The 19,117-nt window shown below is 42.1% G+C and overlaps 2 protein-coding genes across 3 annotated transcripts; one reads left to right on the forward strand and one right to left on the reverse strand.

The window, feature by feature from the left end:
• The first annotated feature begins 8,792 nt into the window (after positions 1-8,792).
• Positions 8,793-12,971, forward strand: LOC127763469 (coatomer subunit zeta-2). Of its 2 annotated transcripts, none has more exons than XM_052288178.1 (7): positions 8,793-8,964; positions 9,345-9,393; positions 10,030-10,189; positions 11,017-11,164; positions 11,255-11,332; positions 12,571-12,655; positions 12,734-12,971. In XM_052288178.1, exons 2-7 carry the CDS (start codon positions 9,376-9,378, stop codon positions 12,791-12,793), a joined length of 549 nt encoding a protein of 182 aa, XP_052144138.1. In that variant the 5' UTR covers positions 8,793-8,964; positions 9,345-9,375; the 3' UTR covers positions 12,794-12,971. The 2 variants fall into 2 exon arrangements, with proteins under 2 accessions (XP_052144138.1, XP_052144137.1); XM_052288177.1 differs by having other exon boundaries at positions 8,794-8,964; positions 9,276-9,393.
• Positions 12,972-13,011: 40 nt separating this feature from the next.
• Positions 13,012-18,146, reverse strand: LOC127763468 (putative F-box/LRR-repeat protein 23). The gene is made up of 2 exons (XM_052288176.1): positions 17,726-18,146; positions 13,012-14,589 (listed from the first exon to the last, which is right to left on the reverse strand). The coding sequence occupies exons 1-2, from the start codon at positions 18,031-18,033 to the stop codon at positions 13,905-13,907; spliced, it is 993 nt and encodes a 330-aa protein (XP_052144136.1). The 5' UTR covers positions 18,034-18,146; the 3' UTR covers positions 13,012-13,904.
• Between the last annotated feature and the right edge of the window lie 971 nt (positions 18,147-19,117).

Consider the following 19,117-nt stretch of genomic DNA (forward strand, 5'->3'; position numbering starts at 1 on the left):
TGACCGGCCAGGGCTGTGGGGCCCAATGACAGCCCAAACTAGCCGTTGTAGAGTAGCACGGTCTGACCGGCCACATACCTCCGGTCAGACCGGCAGATCACAGAGTTGGGGGATTTCACCCCCAACGGCTAGTTTTGGTTGGTGGGAGTATAAATACTCCCCCTCCAACAGCAAGGGGACCCTCTTGGTATCCAATTCACTTGCATACACCCCTTGCACCTCTCTCACACACATTTGAGCTTAGTGTTCATCCATTGTAGTGTTGAGGGTTGATTAGCCAAGAGTTAAGTGCATTGCTTCATTGTAGAGCTAGTGTGGCACTTGATCATCTCCACGCCGGGTCATCGCTTGTTACTCTTGGAGGTTGCCGCCTCCTAGATGGATTGTGGAGGAGTTGCCTGGTGACCTCTCCAAAAAGATTGTGGAGGAGGCCCGGTGCCGGTTTTTGAGTGGTTTGGAGTTCACTACCTTCGGAGTGAAGGAAGAACTACCCCGAGTGATCGAGGCTTGGGTAGTCCTCTCCGTGGGCCGGCTCCCGCCTTGCCCACCCCTTGACGAAGGGGGCGTGCAGTGGCTTCGTGGTTGAGCGGTGGAGTTGGGCTCGCCTCAACGGGGAGTAGGAAACCGGCGAGTTTCCGAACCTCAGTGAAAAATCTCTTGTCTCCTTGTCTTATTTGATTGTCGCATTTACATTTGTGCAATTTACATTCCTAGAGACATTCTTGAGATCATATCACCCTAGGATTGCAAAACATTGACATAGGAGTGTGATTTACTTTCCTAGAGAATTAATTGAGCCACTATCACCCTAGGTTTGCAAAACATAACTTAGTTGCTTAGTTAGACTTAACCCTCACCGAGCCTAGCAACTTAGGTTAGTTTTGATTAGGTGTCATTTAGTTTTAAATCACCTATTCACCCTCCCCTCTAGTCGACATCTTGATCCTACAGCGTTGGCTCTCCCTCCACCGCACCCTACCATCGGCTTCTCCCTGCCATCGGCCCCTCAACCCGTCGACAGCTTCGCTCGCACCCCCTACCCAATCAAACCCTAACCATCGCCACCACCACGTGTCGTGTTGCCTCGCGGAACCTCTCCTACCAAATCACCATCAATCCATGTGCCTGTCTCATCACCGACTTGTGCTTGGAATCTTGGCTCTGTCATGTCTACTATATCGACGGTGAGACCATGGAACTCATGGCCTCCATCACCTGTGACTAGACCTAGCAACCCGTCGAGAATGGGGAGATGGACTGTGTTGTCCTCCGCCCAGGGTTCAGCCTTGTTGAGAAGGTAGTCGCGACCGCAGCGAGAGGGAGAACACAATCGAGTTAGTTAGGGACCTTCTTAGGAGAGGTGGTGTCAGCACCAGAGGTGGTGATGGCAAACGTAGAGTGCCCATCGAGCACCCCGCATGGCCATGGAGGATGATGGTAATTGGTTCTCGTTTCCCTTGCAATAGTCCTTATCTGATGTGATGTTTTTACCCATTTATGTGGTCATATATCAATTTGTGAGTTTGATAGATTTAGTGCAATCTGCACATGTTTTTTCTCCTTCTCCTTCTCTCATATCTTCTCTGGATCCGGGTGCAACACCACTTGTGATGGAGCAACGATGAAGCGGCCGAGCCTATGGAGCTGGGCGGAGTGGATAAAGGCATCAGGCTAGACGCAAGCTTGGGAGACCACGCCCTCTATATTGATCTTAGCACCAAGCAGAGCCAAATTTGTGGCAACACCCTTAGGCTGACTAAACAAGTTGGCAAACATGTCTTCGCCCTAGGTGATGAACTAGAGAGATGGATCTCTGAGCAAAAAAACATGAACGAGGATAGGTAATTCAGATCCATTGTGTTGCGGCTTCAATCCAATAATATTGGACCATCTTAGGTTATAAAAACTACTAGATCATAAAAATGAATTCACATTTGGACAATTCTGATTATGTTATTGTATTGAAAAGCAGCCTATTTTTCAGTGAATTATGTTGTTTCTCTAATCGAAAATTTCTAACATATGTTTGCTGTCTGGCAGGGGCTATTCACTACCCAAATGCCTCTTTGATGGCTTGCTATGGTGTAACACCCTGAAAATTCGACCGACAAAAAAAAATCTAAACTCTAAAAATACGGATTTTCAAAAAACTTTTTTTTAATCAATTGCATCATGCCGATGATCTTATTCTCCTATTTTTGGATTTGATCTCGAAGTTTATTAATCGTGAGTAAAGAATAGTTAATTAGGAATAAACCTTAAAAATAAATTGGTAAAATAAATATAAATTAAAATAAAGATTAGGTATGGATAGAAATGAGTAAAATATTATTACGACCATATTTATATCCATCAAATTTAAAGAGCAATGGAATGAGAATTAACTCTAATTAAATTCAAGTAAATTATAATAATAATATATAAAACATGGAATAAATTAATCTAGAATGAATCCATGGATTGGAATAGCACAAATATTGAGTATACTTCATTTATGCAAAATTTGGGAATTAAAGAATCAAATTTAAATAATAAATGGGCCAAAATCGGGTTAATTAGAAAACGGCACTGTTCATTGCACCTAAAGTGTTCGACGAGGTCCCCTAGCCCTAACCCTCCCCCGCTGCCGCGCCAACGCCGCCCCGAGCGCCGTGCCGCCCCTGCCGCGCCGCGCCAACGTCGCCGCGCCGTCGCCATCGCCGCCCGTCCATCGCGTCGCCGCTGTCGCGCCGCGCGCCGTCGCCATCGCCGCGGGTCGCCATCGTCCCGCGCCTCGTGCCGCCGCCGTCGCGTCGCCGCTGCCGCCCGTCGCGTCATCCCGAGAACCGTGCCGCCGCCTCGCGCCCCGCGCCCGTGCCGTCACGCGTCGCTCGCCGCCATCCCGTCGCGCCGTCCCATCGCCGCTGCTGCCGCCCGCCGTCACGTCGTCGCTGCCGAGCCGTCGCCGTCGCTGCTCCGCGCCCCGCGCCGCGCCGCGCGCCGTCCCGTCGCCGCGCGCCGCCGCCACCGCTGTCACATCGCGAGTCACCGCAGCCGTCGCGTCACCTCGCGCCGCGCGCCCCCACCTCGCGCCCCGCGCCGCCGTCGCGTCTCCCCTCTCCCCCCCTTATCTCTTCCCCTCTCCTATATAAACCCCACTATTCCCCCTCTTTCCCTCCATCCTCACCTCCTCTCCTCTACCCACTCCACCACGCCGTCGCCTCCACGCCGCCACGCCGTCGCATAGAGCCGCCACACCGCCGCCACGAAGCCGCCGCGCCGCGCCGCGCCTTGGCCGTGCCGCGTTCCCCGCCGCCGTCGCAGCCGCCGTGCGCCGCCGCCGTCGCAGCCGCCGTGCGCCGCCGCCGTTGCCGTTGCCGCCGGTAAGCCGTGCCGCCGCCGCCTCTTTCCTTTTTCCTCAGCCGGTCTCGGTAGGCAGGACGAGAGAGAGAGGGAGACGAAGCCGAAAGAGAAGAGAGGAAGAGAAGGAAAAGAAAGAAGGAGCCGGGAGGAGGAAGAAGAAAAGAAAAGAGAGAGAGGGAGAGAAAAGAAAGAAAAGAAAAGAAAAGAAGAAAAGAAAAGAGAGAGAGAGGGAAAAGAAAAGGGAAAAATTTAGGGGGAAATTTAAAAATATTTACAAATATTAGAATTTAATTATAGGATTAATGAAAATATAGTTAGATGAAATCTTACTAATTAAATACCTAAAATACTAGCATTTAAATATAGGATTGATGAAAATATAATTGGATGAATTCCTATAGATTATAAATTATTTTTAGTACTCTCCATAAGAAATCAATTCGCGGTATTAATTTAGATGTAATTAATAATTAAACAAATGTATGAATTCTCGTAAATTATTATGGATTATTTCTGGGTAATCTCTATAAGTAATCGATTAACGGTAGCGATTCGGATTTAATTACTAGGGTGTTACCCGTGTATTATATTTAATCATTTAGTCATAGACTAAATTAAATCGTATAATATTTCTAGGATTCCGTCCGATATTTAGCTCGCGATAGAAAATTTCTAACCTATTATATGGATATAATGCTCGGTTAGATTAAATTAAAAACTTATGACAACAAAATATTTATACCCGCAAAATAGTTTGAATCGAAATTGGGTTTGCCTTAGTTCGCAAATAATAAAGTTAATATAAAGAAATCGACTTTCGCATTCGACTTTCATTTGGATTTATTTGGATTTTAATTTGAATTCTAACCGAATTCAAATCAATTTTCGCACGTAACTATAGAGCCCGAGGGAGTTGCGGATCCAAGCGAAGGTCAAGACCCGCAAGACATTGAGCAAGGCAAGTCATCACTATTCCTTGAACATGTTGATCCCAATTGCGAAATTATTTTGTTTACAAATAAAATTGCATGCAATGATGAACATCCTACTTGTGATTATGCCATGCCTTGATTATTGTTTGCCCTTATTCCTTCGTAACCATGTTTACGTATGAGTCCCTAGTCAATTATGACAATTGCTTAGAAATGCTATTCTAGAATTATGCATACTCATATTTATCAAATGCTATATGCTTGGGCAATTACCTTTGGGAAGGTAATTGAGATGCGGCATGTGGAGACATGAGCGCCACATTGCCATGATATTGATGACATGATTTGTGAAAGGAAAAAAATAAAACTAAACAACTATTTTCGACTGGGGCGGACGGAGGATTTGGGTGGTATCTGGAAAAGGCTAGTACCGTCCCCGGTCAATTAAGGACCGAGCCATGAAGTTAAGCATGAAACGACCCCCGTACAACCGTACTTCTCGAATGGGTATAGACCTAGCGGATTAGATAGCCGAGCGGAGGCAGTATCCCTGCATAGATGGTTCACCCCTGAGTGAGGCAGGTGCGCTACGATGGGACAGCCGTTGAGGTAGGGCCGAGAGGCGTGCCCTACATCGGTGTCGCCATTGGTAGGACTGCCATGAGTGTGTGAGAGAGAGAACTTAACTTGAACTATAATTTAATATGTGTGTGAGACTTCTCTTTCCCGGGAGCGCCAGAACTCCTCTCACTGCTAGAAACATGGACACCTAGAGTGCATGAGGATTTAAGTTCATGGAGCGGGTACTGCCAATGCGAGGTTATCGAAAAGCTTTGCCGTGACGCGTCTCATGTGTTGGGACGAGGCTCATGTGTTAGGCAGTTGCGGAGTGCGGGTAAAGTGTACATCCACTGCAGTGTGAGTAAACCAAATCTATTCGAATAGCCGTGCTCGCGGTTATTGAGCACCGGGACATGTATTACACTTGGCTAGACTCTAAATTCTTAACCTGTGTGGGATGGGATATTGCATGATGATTTTTATGCTGATGGAGCCACTTCCTAAGAGGAAGGAAGGTGGACGTCCTCAGAAAACCATGACGACTCAATGGCGGGAAGCTATCCTTGGGATCACAATGGATGGTGGACAGAACCGTCATTGTTTAATATGAACACTGGTACTAAAATTTGATTAGTCTGTGCTAGGTCTTAGGCTTGTGAAAAGAATTACAAAACCGGCTTTGCGCAAAGGAACCATAGCTATCCTTTGAATACCCCTATCATGTGCATTTCTTGCTGTGGTGGCTTGCTGAGTACGGTTGGTACTCACCCTTGCAAATATAAAATTAATCAGAAGCGGGAGATGAAGCTTCGGAGGATCCCTATGCCTACTACCAGGAGGGAGAAGAAGACGATGGCGCTCAGTAGGTCTTAGTTACGGTCGTTGCCTGTGGCAATGACATGCCGCTGCCTGAATTCCGCTGCCTCATCTATTTCTGCTTTTGGATGTATTCCGGACCGCTCGGTTCGATGATTTAAGAGAATGCCTGCGGGCTTATGATGTAATAATTAGCACTGGACTCTTGTGTATGTGCTTTTGGGTATTTCAGCTATGAACTCGTGTGTACCAGACTACTTGATCCAGGGAAATGGTACTGTTTACACGAATGATTCCTGTTATAAAAAACGGGGGTCCACATATGGCCACTCTACCTCTATGGTTCTGTCATCGCCCTCTGTTTACACGTGTATCACCATGTAGAGGTCAACAAAACGCACATGTGGAAGATGAAGAGGTCAGGTATATTGCTCAGCATCTCAGGATGCAGGAGGAATGACAGGACAATATGTTGCTGCTTTATTCCTTTTTGTTTCCACTCATCTTCTAAAAATTTCGGTGTGTAAGACATCAGTTATGGTATGTTTTACCCAATAAAAAGGATTAGATATGGTCTTGTATTCTACGAGAATTAAGATGTGGCCTCTGAATGTGGTGTCCAGATATCATTTTACAAAATCTAGTAGGTATGTTTTCTATTTAGATGTTGCCTAGGTCTGAATAAAAGTGATACGCGCACGGTGAAGATCATATTGCAGCGGCTGCCGAAGCAACAAGTGCTCCAGTGGATGGTTTCAGAGGGGATAGTGACAATGCTCACAATCACCCTATGGCCGAAAGCAGGGCTCTTCCTGGCCAGTGAGAGGATCTTAACGTGCGAATAACTTGACTGGATTAATCTTGCTTGCCAAAGAATACAATCGAGTGCCCCCTTTATAACTCAAAGGGGGATTAACTACTTCTCTAGATAAATGACTCCCTAGATTTAATGGATAATCCTTCCTAACAACTTAACAAGCTAAAAACATCGACCTAGAGTAAAACCTACGCACACTTAATTTGTGAGCAACAATACTTGCTACCGCCATAGCTGACGCAATAGGAGTATGTGTCAGCCATGGCATCCTAGAAGAACATCATGAAACTTTGCAGGCGATGAGACTATGAGAGAGAGGATCACCAAGCTGCAGAGGCTGACCAGTTCAGCGTCGTCATCGGGGCGGATCATGAAGATCCACCGGTTCTCTCGAGGCCTACGAGGATGGGCGCCCGAGAAAGTCTTTTCTAAACCTAGGTGCAGGCACACCTAGGTTTAGAAAAGTTTAGATCACTCCAAGATTCATGCCTACAAGCAATCAGCCCAAAGTATATCAGCGAATATCGAATGTATTGTCTACTTTCTAGACGATCACCTAGAATAAAAGGAAACCCACCTGTAGCCATATGTATTGTCCACCTCAAGCTCCCTCTTTTTCCCTTTTCCACCTGTAGCGACCCCTCTCTTTTTCGCTTTCCCCTTCTGCCTTTACCCAATTCGCCCCCATTTTGGCATAGCGCATCCGCTCTATGGTCCACGGAGACGACAGAGTAAGCGGTGGTGACGATACCGTGTTGTAGTCCCACAATGGAGATGCTCAAGTATATGACACTTTGACATGGAATATTGAGTTATTTCCTTTAATTCCAGCGTGCATAATAATGCTTGGTGGCTTTGCATTTTAATTCTTCATGTCTTATGTCTTGTGTACTGGTAGGACGACCGCATCTCATTGTTGCGGCCCAACAACGCCGTCAAGCTGGCGCAGATCGACGTGGATCCGACATCCAGCATGGTGGCATGGTTCGGCGACATGAGAATCATAAAGTGGACCATCTCTAGGGAGCTATCACTTTCACCGCTGTTCCTAGACAATGTTAAGTTAGTGGTTGCCGATGGCTTGAGTTTGTTGTTGCCAACATCCCTAACTTAGTTCCTTATATTTTTCTTCCCAAGTACTATTGACGTGTGGGTTAGCCGTCATCGTAAATAATGTATAATATAGTTGGTTTTAAGTGAACAAGGCGGTTCAAAGTAACACTTGGTTAATTAAGTGAGAGAGAAGGGAAATCTTAGGCCGTACATTTCAGATCTTTAAAAACTTATTTTACAAACAGACTAAAAAATTTATTCCAACAATAGATCATTTTTATAGCGCCAACATCATTGGCGTCGTGGTCCAACATGACAACACCAATGACATTGGCACAATCCCCCTAGCTTCCCCATGGATGCTAAGTCACTTATATGGAGGGGGACTTTGCCAATATCGTTGGACATTAGCATCGATGACCTATTTGTTAATACTTTTATTACAAATAGGTTCTTTTTATCAGTGTCACTGACACTTGCATCGATTACCTATTTATAAATATTATTTTATCACAAATAAGTATTTTTTTTATTTTTTTTACAAATAGGTCATCAGCGCTAATGATATTGGCATGGCTTAGGCTCTCTTTGGGACAACTATGGATCTAAGATTTCTTAGAGCTAGGTATTTCTATCTCCACAAAAGATCTACAATTATGTTTGATAATATTTAGATAAATTATTTTGCGCACATTTCAGATGAAGTTTAAAATTTTAAACTATTGTAATTTAATATATAAACTTCAAATCTATCGTGGATATGAGATCTGAAGCCGTGCCAAACAATATCTTAGCTTTCACGAGAGGCTAGGGGATCCATTTTTAAAATAAGTTTTATCATGAAGCTGTGCTAAAGAAGATCTTAGCTTTCACAGGAGGCTAGGGGATCCACTTTTGAAATAAGTTTTATCATGAAGCTGTGCCAAATAAGATCTTAGCTTTTATGAGAGGCCATGGGATCCATTTTTGAAATAAGTTTTATTACGAAGATGTGCAAAATAAGATCCTACCCAAGGAATAATTAATTATTTGCTACTCTTATAAGTGGTGATAAAAGATTTGCCACTGAACCCACATGTCATAAACACATGAGGCCCCACATATCATAGACAGTGAGTAGCAAATAATTAATTGCCACATCTTAAAAGTGGTAAAAAGTTAAATATCGTAGGAGGCTAGGGGATCCATTTTTAAAATAAGTTTTATGGAGGTCTATTTGAAAAATAAGTTTTCAAATGATAAAAATTGAAAAACACATAAATCTCGAGTACTGGAGTATTTCCCCCGTCCCCTCTGCGTCATTGAAAATCTCCCGTCCCGTTCCGCTCCAGCGCCTGCGCCGATCTCCATCTCGCGAGCAGAGCAGGGTTGGTAGGGGCGCCCATCTCCATCCGGCGAGCAGAGCAGAGCGGAGGAGGTGCGCCATCGTCCCGCTGCATCCTGGTGAGCATCCACATCCTCTTTCTGATCCGTCGCTCTCTCCAACCGGGAGTACTTTTGTCTCGAATTTGCTTGTGTTAACCTTAATACAAGTAACAGTCTGTTTGTTCAACCCAAATGTTGGATCAGCCCCCGACACGCATCCTCTCTCAACCCTCTCTGCCCATACCATTTTCTCTTTGCCTTCACCTTGTCTTCTCCCCTAGATCTGGCAGTTTTTCTCTTAATTCGCCTTAACCTTCTCTAGATCCGACCCTGACTAGCAGCAGCAGTTTGTTTCCAAGAAATTAAAATTTTTTTTTTGCTGGTTGCAGTTTTGAGCCTGGATCTTGCCAAACAAGTGGTTGATCTTACTGCTTTCGGTGGCCGTGTCTCCTCCACAGGAAGGAAGGCACCGGGGATCTAGAGGAGGCCATGGGAGAATTCTCCAAGGTAAGTGGATTATCATTTGTTAATATGTAGTTGCTTGGTAACCGGTTTTTGCAAAATGTACTGGGTGTTAATTACTAGCGGTGGAGATCTGGTCATCATGAATGAGTGAAACTATTATTACTGCGGCAATGCCAAACATGCCAGGGTATGGTTGTAATGTTTTGTGGGAAGATCAACCTTAATATTGAATGGCAATGTTAAATCTCTCTTGTAATGGAGCTAAGGAGCTTGAGTAACATGTTAGAATGCTCGTTAATCCTGTATTACATATTTACATGTTGAAACTAAAATGTGGTAATCGAAGGTTTTTGTTAAGAAACACTATTATATGAGAAATGGAACCCAGTAGGATTGCTATTAGATATGATATATTCAATCCATTTGCTTGGGTGTTCAAGTGGCCCTTATCAATCCAGTTTATCATTTTTTTTAAAAAAAATACATATCATTTATTTTTATTTTTGTACTCTTTACTGAATCAGCATTCTTATTTGTTTCCTTCTATCAATGTTTAACTTTGTTTTTTCATGCAATGATGCTTTTGTTGATGAACATGAAATGCAGCATTAAGTAACTTTTACTGTCCTTTGCACAAGCTCATGTAATGATTCATGATTGTCCATTTTCGTTACACAGGAATCTTGCCCTTCTGTGAAGAACATTTTGCTTCTGGATTCTGAAGGGAAACGTGTTGCCGTGAAATACTTCTCGGATGATTGGTCTAGTAATGCGTCAAAGTTGGCCTTTGAAAAGTCTGTCTTTACTAAAACTCTGAAGACAAATGCACGCTCAGAAGGTATTTCATTCTTAGCTTTGTTGCATGTGTTATCCCTCCATACCATGCATGGCACATGCTTTTGCCACTTTGACAATTTGGCACATCACATATTCTGCTTCATGAATATAGCCTAATATGTCGTACTGTCAGTATATAGAGTGGATTCATATTTGACACCTTTAACTGAAATTTCACACACATCTAGATCCAGTCTTAAGTTGAGCCCATCAATCATTATACTGCTTATATTGCTCTGTAAGATGCTTGCATCTCCTTGGATGTTCATTAGAACTGGATGTGCTTTAAGTCTCACTCCAAAACATTTTAGTAGGAAACTCAAATTGTTTTATCCGTTGAATGTAATGGATCGGTCAGGTTAACCAAATGTAGTACAAGATACATGTCAGTTTTCTGTCTTTCGACATAAACAGGAGGGAAGATCCCTTCCCTACTGAAAATATATTAATAAAAGGATGTATGTACAAGGGAGAAGAAAGAATATACAAAGAGCAAAATATAGGCTACTCAGCCATGCTTGTTAAAAAAAAAACACACCTAGCATTTACTCAGGATAACTAAAGCAAAATACCTTGGATTCCCTTTTCCAAGCTTTCAAGGAAATATATCCTTCATATAAAATGATACTGTTTCAATGGTTTGAAATCATCCAGCAGTCTGTTATGATTATGTTAGTTTGCTGTTGCCAGCAACTCATTTTTATGAACAAAAATCTTCATATTTATGCTCAATGTTATAATTATGTCTCGATATACCCACTTTTCTGATCTTTATTCTTTAGTTGAATTTGGAATTTTCCTTTGATACCTGTTTTTGGTTCTCTCCAGCTGAGATAACATTGTTTGATGGCTATATTGTCGTTTATAAGTTTGTACAAGACCTTCATTTTTTTGTCACCGCTGGTGATGATGAGAATGAGCTCATTATAGCAAATGTACTACAGGGCTTCTCTGATTCTGTTGGTCTTTTACTCAGGTATTGTACTTCTTCCAGTATTCCACATGAACTTGTATTTTGTTAATGTTGGTAAGGCTGTTTCTTTAAAGTCAGCTTACTGTGCTTTAGGGGTGATGTTGAGAAGAGGACTGCACTCGAGAATCTGGACTTGATACTTCTCTGCATCGATGAAATTGTAGATGGCGGGTAATGGTTTCTTGTGATCTATGCTACATTTGTACCACCTGTTTCTTCTAAAAAATCACATGCAAGCATTCCTGACTATTATACTTTTTTTTCGTACACACGCTGCTGCATGTTTTTTAATTAAGTAGTATCTGATATTCCATTTTATTTATTTGTTTGAACTTTTTTTAAACATGTAAATATACTGTCATAAAATATGTTATGCTCATAAAGGCAAACATCAATATCTGTTGTGTAATATCAATTTTTTTAAGATGGAAAAGAAGGATGAAACTGTTCATTGTGTTCTTTTGATGCATAAAAACAGCACAACAGATTGTCTGTAGAGACCTAGTTTGACATGCCATTAGTAAGCCTAAATTGCACATGAATGTACTATGGTTGTAGCTATTAGGTCAGAATAACCGATGGAACTGTAACTCTTGACAAATGTGGGCAGATACAGGAGAAGCATAATATTTTAGATAGGTGTTGTCATTTGATGTCAAGTTGACAACCTTTTGCATAATGACAAACGCTGATGTCTGAAGCTATTGGGAAGTTTCTGCCCGAAAAACCATTTTATGCTTAACTAGTTCATGGTGATAACTTTAAATGTTCTGTGAGCATCATTGCAGTATAATCCTTTTGTCTTCCAAGAACATACTTCTAGACTAAGGAGAGATCAAAAAATATTGCATTATATTCAATAAATGCATATAAGAAAGTTGGATATTTAATAGGAGTAGTAAATGATTAGCACTGCCACATAGATTTTTTGCTGATGTGGAGGAGAGAGATTAAGATCATCTATTTACTAAACAAACGACTTGGGGCAAAAGATATGATATCAGAGCGAGAGCTTGTATTGCTTCGAGGAAACTAGTGCCTAAAACATGTAAAATTTTGAGCACTGAGTACTACCTCCATCCACTAATGAGAGGACGCAGTAGTATTTATTTTGTACCTATTGCTTATAGACAGAACTCTTTGTATAAGTAGTCTCTCATAAATTGTCTTCTGATGTGGAGGACAGTAGAAACAACTACTTTCTCATCCTTGTACTGCTGTACATTCCCTGAAGTTCTTTCACAACTTACTCTTGTGGACAAAACCGTTTAAATGCATACATGGGGTGTTGGGAAAAAGCATGATCGCTGCCAATTTCATGTATTAAGGCCGCAGCTCTCTTGTGAAGCTGCAGTTTCACATGCCATCCTGTTTGTAAATATAAACTGAAACCATTAGTCCTCCTGCAGCATAATTCTGGAAACAGATGCAAATACCATTGCCGGGAAGGTTGCAACCAATGCTGTTGATGGTTCTGCCCCCTTCTCTGAGCAGGTATTTCTTTATCATTCGGAGAAAATTTGCTTTTCTAGTTCCATAATCTCATTAATTTTCATGGCCTATTCTCTGCAGACGATATCTCAGGCTTTAGCCACTGCTAGGGAGCACCTTGCAAGATCTCTGCTCAAGTAAATCTTTTATCTTTTGACTCCTTAAAACTTCTCTGCGTTGAGGATTGGGCGAGTGCACGTTGAAGCATGTAATTGTTACCTTTTACTCATAATAAAGTGTAATTGTGACGGAAAAAATAGTTGAATATGATATAATACTTGTACTCAGATTTATCTCATCAAGTGCTAATGATAGTTTCCATGATTGCTTCTGCGTTGCAATTTCTCCCCAGTGTTATACTCCCTTCATCCTATAATAAAAAACTAATCTAGGATTGGATGTGACACATCCTACTATTACGAATCTAGACATACCTTTTGTCCAGATTCATTGTACTAGAATGTGTCACATCTTGTCTTAGATTTGTTTTTTCCGGAACGGAGGGAGTAGAAGATAAAGAGTAGAATGGTTTGTATTCCCTCCGTTCTATATTGTCTGGTGTTTTAGTTTTGTCGTATGTCAAATTTCTCTGACTTTAACAAAGTTCATAGAAAAATAGACTAACATTTGTGTTCCTTAAAATTCACTAACAGAGAGTATTTAGGATACCATTTCCTTTTTCAACTTATTTTTTGAACTCGTTTTGAGTTTCCACCAAAATTTTCAGTGCGGAAAGTACCTATATTGAAAGGGTTCCAATGTTGAAGATCTCTACAAAGGAAGTTTAAATGTACAAAGTTTTCACAACGAAAATCTGACATACGATGTAATTCATTCATCGCAAGTCCACAAGTGCGCAAAACGCCGGAAGGTTTGCAACTTGCAATTAAGCTTGTCGCTGGACGCCGGATAATAAAGGAAAGAAAGCAAGCCATGAGCCCGACGCACCACGCACGTGGGCTGGAAACCAGTTCGCGGGAGCCTTTCCGCTGACATAAACATATTTCACCATCACAATCGTACGCAAACCAAGAAACTTGCACAAGCGCTATGGCGACACGCAGAATAGGAACAAAGGTTTACCACTACACATGAGGTCACTAGACCGGTTGCAGACTTGCAGTTGGATACAGAACCGTTCTAAATGCGCCCTTCTGTTGTAGTAAGCTACTACTGAACACCTACCTTCCATTTCCTGAGACTGAGACGCTGGGACATCAAAACCTGTTAATTACGGCATGTAGATGTCGAGTTACTCATGGTGGATGATCCGACCGCGGACATGGTAGTCACCGATGATAAAACCATACTCTGTCACCCTGTGACCGCCCAAGTCATCATCGTCCTGATCACCATCATCGTCATCGTCCTGATCACCATCATTGTCGTCATCCTCGTCATTCCCATGGAAGGGCCATTGAGGAACTGCTGCGGGAAATGGAAGTGGGAGCGAATCTAGTGATGGTGTCTCAATAAAAGTCTCATACTCATAGTCCTTGGTTGAGTCGTTTGGGAACCTCACATCCTTCAGCCTTGCACACTTTGCTCTCACTTCTGCATCCACATCAACGTTGAAGCACTGACGCAAGTCAAGGGACTCAAGGTGCGGGCAGTTGTCAAGGATGGCAGCAAGTGCATTGTTGCGGAGCCGATTGGCAAAGATCTGAAGATGGCGTAGCCTGGGCATGCTGCAGGCTATTCCAAGGGCATGGAAGTTATCTCTGAACTCATCAAACTGAACATCAAACCAATGATGGTTCAGTCGCAGACACTTCAGGTTCGGAAATGCTTCGCCAACAGCCTTCAGCAAAATACTGATGGTGCAGGTAGTGAGCTCAAGTTCCTCAAGACAGGGAGATGTCTTGCCAACAGCAACCAAGCCTTTCTCTGAGATTTTTATGCAATCACGTAGCCGAAGACTTTTCAAGCAGCTAGTTCTGCACATATTAAAACATAAGTTAGAGAAATCGACATTAATCAGCAACCTGACAGTAAGAACAATAGGCTAGTTCCCTAACAAAAAAATAAAGGCACAACTTGTAAGTAGAGACTGTCAATATTTGTGGTTGTGAAATAAAATCACAGAACAAAGTGATCCTATGTCAAATATAGAAGCATTCAGTAATGCTAAATTGCTAACAGAACTCATGAACTCAAGCATGTTCATTAGTTCAATATAATGCTCGAGTTCCCTCTATCCTAAATCCATGTATGATCATGAAACGATTGGCATCTATCTATGAGCAACACAATTGGCAGGTTAGATCCAATAAATAATAGTAAATCAGTGTTGAAAATTGTAAACAACATCTGAAACCAAGTATTAAGTGTTTTTTTTGGAAGAAAAACAGGAAGCGAGGCTCCTAGAGAATATTTAGAAACATAAGGGCTGGGTTGGAGAAAAACAATCTAGTTGATTCTACAGATTCCCAATGCACACTTTGATCAATACACTAAGCTGGTCGTTAAGTCTGAATATATGCATACTAACCTCTCTTCTTTGACACCAAAAAAGCCCAGTTACACAAAACTCATGTTAAATACCTGCTTACATATACGATATTACATCTAACCCCCATAAGGTTAAAGTACATACATTTTATCTGAAGGATTGCACACACCTATGCTGAATAGTTTAGATTCTTCCTTTGGCCTTACACTCCATGACAGCCTAGCTGAGTCTTACTAGAAGAAATAAATTCCAATTATCATTTGTTTTCCACTGAAACAATATAGTCAAAATTGCATAGAAGTCTTTATCTGAAAGAGAATTCCTCCTATCCCATTGAATTAGCTTCCCTTATATGGCACTAAAAAATTGTGCCCATCCTATGCTAAACATTTCCAACGTTGTTCCCTTATTTGCCACTCAAGTCAACTCCATTAGCTCTAGGTACCATTAGAAGACATCCCGTGTCATGCCCAACCTTTTCACATTGGAATCATCATGTCGCCAGAAGATGAGGATGCAAGGACAGCCACAGCCAACTCCAAATACCGCTTCGTCCGCATTGTCCAGTTCTGATGGACTTGAAGTCGGTCATCAAGGTATCACTGCTGGCACAGAAGCAGCAGGATTGTCAGCTTCCCTGCCAGGGTTGGCCTTAACTGACTTGACAGGCTGCGAATGAACAGAAATAGTCTACTGTGCATTGAACAGAAAGAGGAAGAGAGGAGAAAGGAGAAGAGAAAAGATGTCTTGCCATCTGACCTAGGTTAAAACCAAGATATAGGCAAGAAAGGAAAGATAAAAATGAACCAATTGAGAAACGGAAGAATTACAAACTTTTTATGGCAAACAAGGGAACTAGATAGCATTCAATGGCCTAGGAGGAATTTCGCCATCAATTCTCATCTTATGCATATGCCATGCAGGGATTCCAATTTCTGTTCGAAATTTCCTAAATTTTGGTAACTTCACTCCCCTCCGGCAAGCAAATATCTCACCCAATTTTTTTAGTTTTTTTTTTCCAAATTTTTGTGAATTTGGTCAAAATTTCTTCAAGTTCAGTCATTTTTGTTAAATCTTCAAATAATTTCGGGAAAAGAAGTTCCAAATCATCCGAAAATTTCGGTTGCACCGAAATTCCGAAATTTCGGTTCAAACCGAACGTGAAAACCTTGATGCCATGGCACCTTGGAAAAAAGGAAGTTCATAAAAAAATGATTTAAAAATAAACAAATGAAATATAAAAACAACTGATGATATCAAGCAGGACCCTACCAATTGGGGTCCATTGGAAATGATTACAGACAACATAATATCAGGTCATATAAAAAGCTAGCATAGTTAAATAATATTTCCTGTTCAGTGGGGTAAATTATAAATTATAGATATCAGGATCAATCTCAAGTTTCATCACCCGTAATATTTGCCAGAGATGTTAGCTCAAAGTTAGGGTTAGCCATGGAATTATACTAGAGATCTCAAGAGAGAATTTTCGTAGCAAGTATCATATACACCATGGGATTATTAGTGGTCGCTTTTGTGAGACAGGACTGCATTTCGGAAATTTTCTGGCTCTATACCAATAAAAGACTCCACAACTCCAGATCTGTAATCTTTACAAGACAGCTACCAAATCTAAGTCATGTCATATCAATATAATCATCTAAGAAACTGGTATTTGCTTTTCAATTATACTTTACTTTGTTTGACTGAGTACAATATAGAGATCTGAGGTATATAATGTAATAGTTCAGGCATTCTAAAAAAAGTTAGCCAGAAGTATTGATAATAAGGTGACAAAAAATGTTCATTAAGGAAATGAAGCCCAAAACAAAAGAAGAAATAACCAAACAATCAAGCTATCGAAAGGTTAAAAGAATTAGCATCGAGACATCTAATGATTTGCATAAAGGCATAAAACTTCTTTTATTATTACTATTAATTGATCATATAACAATGTATGATTATTCTTTTGTGCCTGGAATAAATTTGATAGCAATATGATGGCCTCGGTTCAGTCCAGAACTAGTGAAATAGAAACCTAACTGGTATATGTAGTATCAATGGAGAAGACAATGCAGTTGTCAGAGCATGAATGCAACACAAGATCCAAGTTTAATAAAATGGACTGGTGACGCCAAAAACAAAAACAAATCAACCCAGCATCAATACCTGGGGAGACAGAACCGTGCTTCAAAAAAGTCTGCGAGATGTTATGTATGCTCTAATCCCCGCTAATCCTAATAACATAGCCAACCCACAAGGCATCAAGAACATGTGTACTTAGAGCCACTAATCCACTACAGTATATTTTCTTATGCTTTTGTTTTTGTCGTTGTGGCACATTGCAGTGTTTTGCTGCAACTTTGTAATAATGCAGTATGCATAAAAACTCCTATCTATATATACTCCTTGTTCTACTTAAATCATCATACCGTAAAATCATACAAAACCCCACTAATCTCTAATAAGAAAAACACAATCAGAATTCAGAGCGACCAAATAACACTGTAGATTAAACCCTAAAATCTCCCGAATTTTCACAACCCAATGTCGTCCAAATTCCAAACCCCAGGGTTTAGGGAGAAAAAAAAAAGAAGGCGTAAAATATGGAAGACCAGAACCTCTTGGCGACGTAGAAGAGGAGCTCATCGGTGACGAAGCGCTCGGCGGCGAAGTGCTCGAGGCGTCCGCCGGCGCGGTCGACGGCCGCGCGCGCCATGGCCTCCATGTCGACGGTGGGGTCGAAGCAGGCGGTGAGGTCCACCCGGCGCCAGAGCCGCGGCTCGCGGGTTGACGCGCGGAGCCAGCTGCGGCACACGACCCCGGCGCCCATCAGCACTTCCGCCGCGCCCAGCCGCTCGAACACCGCCAGGACCGCGTCCACCGGGAGGTCGGCCCATTCCGGCGGAGGAGGCGGCGGCGGCGGCATCGATCGGGGAAGGAGGGTTTCGGGAGGGTTCTTCTCGCGTAAAGGCGGGGACGCCGAGAGAGAGAGAGAGAGAGAGAGAGAGAGCGAAGCCGTTTAGGCGCGGAGGCGGAGGGTGCTACGCGTCCCTCTCACGGAGAGATCGGTGCGGCCGCTTCACTTGTGGCTTTGTGGGTTGTGGCAGAACGCGTTGAACGTTGTTGGGACACGAGCTGACCGAAATGTGAAGGGTCAAGACCCGTCCGATGACGAGGTCCGATGGTTTTCGTCCGTTTGATGACCGCTTGTGTTCTTACACCACCTTTCCCAACTCATATTTTTTCCACGCGCACACTTCCCAAACTACTAAACGTTACGTAATATATATATATATATATAAAAGTTATTTTAAAAAAACATATTAATCTATTTTTCAAGTTTATTTTAGTAATACTTACCCCTCCGTCCCATAAACAACCTAATCCTACCAACGAGGTTCATAGAACTCCATTTTATGTGCGGAGGGGAGAGGTTTCTAACCCCTCCAAAAGAACACAACCCTGTTTATTCGAAGGAATCCTACCGGGTCTCGGTATATGACACCATTGGAATATGCGAGCATATACACCCAAGGTTTTAAATCTCCCACTGTAGCTGCACTATCTCCCGCTATAGTTGTTTGAGAAGGGTTCTTACTATTTGCTCTCATGTACGATTAATCGCTATAACTCTATTTAGCCCGCTATAACTATCGCTATAGCTGTTTGAGAAGCTAACCGCTAAATGTCTTAGCCCGCTATTTAAAACATTGTATACACCACAACTTTACAATATTACTATTTTTTTATATTTTCACGTTACAAATTTTAATAGAACATTACTAGCAAGATGCTAATACATTACAAGAAAAAAAAAAACTAAAACATCATAGTCGGTAGATAGAGAGGTGGCACTTAGAAGAAGAGAGAGGGTGGTCATTTGACTTCAGGGATCAATATCTCGTGTTGTCTAGCATATTGGATGTTAAGTTAGCAAAATTAAACTATAGTTTTGTTTTAGTTGCTCGAATTGTTTGATTCTACCAAGCAAACAATTCACATATCCTTCC

The sequence above is a fragment of the Oryza glaberrima genome, chromosome 2, assembly GCF_000147395.1.
Source record: "Oryza glaberrima chromosome 2, OglaRS2, whole genome shotgun sequence".
Taxonomy (NCBI): domain Eukaryota; kingdom Viridiplantae; phylum Streptophyta; class Magnoliopsida; order Poales; family Poaceae; genus Oryza; species Oryza glaberrima.